Source organism: Melanostigma gelatinosum (genome assembly GCF_949748355.1).
Source record: "Melanostigma gelatinosum genome assembly, chromosome: 10".
In the NCBI taxonomy this organism is placed as follows: domain Eukaryota; kingdom Metazoa; phylum Chordata; class Actinopteri; order Perciformes; family Zoarcidae; genus Melanostigma; species Melanostigma gelatinosum.
The window spans coordinates 22,687,827-22,690,249 of NC_136643.1; the positions used below are offsets into that span (position 1 = coordinate 22,687,827).

Genomic DNA, 2,423 nt, shown 5'->3' on the forward strand with positions numbered 1-2,423 from the left:
GGCTCTCTGAACTCTGGGACCTTTGACCCCTTTCCCTTTGATCCACACCTGTGAGCATCTGGGTAGAGAAATGAATCAGGTCAACAGTTCACAGGTTGTTGTTTTTACCATGCCAAGCCATCTGTGTTATCCCACTTGCTGCTGCCAGTGTAACCTGCAACATGTGAATGAAAAACAGTCACCCAAATCATGGATTTTAAATCTTTTAATATTCAAAAAATACTTCAATTTTGGCTTCTTAGTACATAAACCACCTGGATTGGCTCCTCTATTAATACAGTGTAGTTCTCTACTGTTTTGTTAGTAAATGAAAAGTGCAAAGTAGTGGACACTGTGTCCTCAGTCCACCACGCAGAGGAAAGGCTACTTCAATGCTCCCAAAGAAACCGTCAGCATGACATCCAGACTGAAACTACAGATGTCTGTCCTCCAAATAAAAAACAAAAGGAGCAGGGGGCCACAAGTGACCCGAGCCACGTGCAAAATCAAACGTGTGTTCCCACAGTAGACCTCCTGTGGGTGGAAATGAAAACTACTGTGCCATAACAGTCCTCAGTGAGCTACAGCAGAGGAGCTACTTCTTCAGGCTCAAACTGTGTTCAAAGTCCACGACAAAAGCAGCGGAAGAGCGGGCCAGCCCGCGTCTCTCCCTCCGTGCTGTAGATCCAGAGAGTGATTTCAAGTTTCTTTTCTACATTTGTCTTTTTGGTTATTATGTATTCTATATCCTGCAGCCTCCTGTGTGCTGAATGATGCACTCAGCAGGGCTTCACAGCGTCGAACAGCTTTAATCCAAACTGAGGATGTGAAAAACAAACAAAAAAACTGCAAAGTAAACCTGTTTAGGGCAACACTGGCAGAACCCGGATTCCTTACAGTTAATTAGACTAAAACACTTTCCACAGAATCAGTTACCGCTTCTTCTTCTGTTTCAGTGATTTCCTCCTCTTCAGTATCATTTCGTACAGCTTGTCCATGCCCTCGTGAAGCCCCTCGCCTATTATAGCACATGCAGGTTGGATGTGATAGGTGGTGGAGGGGCTGAGCTCGTGCAGAGCCAGCTGCTTCTCAATGTCCGCCACTGGAAGAGATTTGGGCAGGTCCTGCTTGTTGGCGATGACCAGCAGCGGCGTGCCCTGGTTCTCCGCGAACTTGGTGACTTTGTGCAGTTCAGTCTTGGCCTCCTCCAGCCTGTCAACGTCCACAGAGTCCACGACATAGATGATCCCATCGGTGCACCGACTGTAGGACTTCCACAGGGGCCTCAGCTTCTCTTGGCCCCCCACGTCCCAGAAATGACAACTGATGCCCTTCGCGGTGCCGTTACTCAGCTTGATCTTCTCCGTGTTGAACCCGATGGTGGGAACCGTGTTGACAAACTCGTTGAATTTGAGTCTGTAGAGGACTGTGGTCTTCCCAGCAGAGTCCAAGCCCAGCATGACGATGTGAAGAGACTGGAAGGCAGAGATGTTGGAGAAGCTGTTGCCCATTTTGGCGGTTTTCTTTCTGCAGCTGTTGGAGGTCGTTGTTGTTTTTTATCCAGGAGATAAAACGGCTCCGGTGCTCAGATCCCGCTCATGAATTCCCGTGGGGAGACTGAGGTGGTGCGCAGGCCCCGGTGCGCTCCGGATGACTGATCGGCTCTGCTGTGGCCCTCAGCAGCAGCGGGGGACGCGGTGCGCCTCGGCAGGACGCAGCGCGCCGTTCATTAGTATTCGCCTCACGCACTCGCATCCATTCGGCCACGAAGACGCTCCACAGTTAAACGTCTCCTTCAGGACAGCGTGGACGGTGTCAGCGCCGTGAAGGACAACGATGATCACGAACCTTTCTCCAGCCTCAAGAACACCTTCTGTGTCCTCTGATTCAGTCCTCCGCAGGATCAAAACACACCCTCTGGAAGCTGCGCGCGAACAGATTCACCTCTCAGGCTTGTGACTGCGCCCTGCTCCTGAGGGTCGAACCGGCGAAAATAACGTCCACCGATTCGTTCACCGGTTCGTGTCGGGCGCTGCTCTCCTGACGACCTGCTGCGGCTGCTCTGTCTGTTGAGAGGCTGACAAAACAAGACCGCAAAACAAGAGGCGGCCCCGCTACGCTCCACCCCGCTTGGGACATGTGCCAATGAGGCAGCGCGCGTCCTCACGAGCTGCTGTTGTGATCCGGTTCTACAGAATGACGCACAAACACCGCTGGTACAAACTTCACGTGCAGCGTTTGGGTTCATAACAACATATTGTTCGAGATCTTCGTCTTGAATACAATGAACGTAAACTGCGTCATAAATAGTTAAAGCTTCAAGCTAATTTAAGTGTATTATTTTCTTTATTCTCTAGGTTTGATTTTCTTTACTTCACAAAATAAAACAAAGAGAAACATGTATGAATGTAATAAACATGAAGCAGTTACACCCTTTTTTCTTC

The 2,423-nt window shown here is 49.7% G+C and overlaps 1 protein-coding gene across 1 annotated transcript; it reads right to left on the minus strand.

Annotated features, from left to right (window-relative positions):
• Positions 1-270: 270 nt before the first annotated feature.
• LOC306782988 (ADP-ribosylation factor-like protein 4C) lies at positions 271-2,024 on the minus strand. Its single transcript, XM_079276510.1, has one exon. The coding sequence runs from the start codon at positions 1,488-1,490 to the stop codon at positions 912-914; it is 579 nt and encodes a 192-aa protein (XP_079132636.1). The 5' UTR covers positions 1,491-2,024; the 3' UTR covers positions 271-911.
• Positions 2,025-2,423: the final 399 nt, after the last annotated feature.

Coding starts and splice junctions, on each gene's coding strand:
- LOC306782988 (XM_079276510.1), bottom strand. CDS start 1,490: ATGGGCAACAGCTTCTCCAACATCTCTGCCTTCCAGTCTCTTCACATC.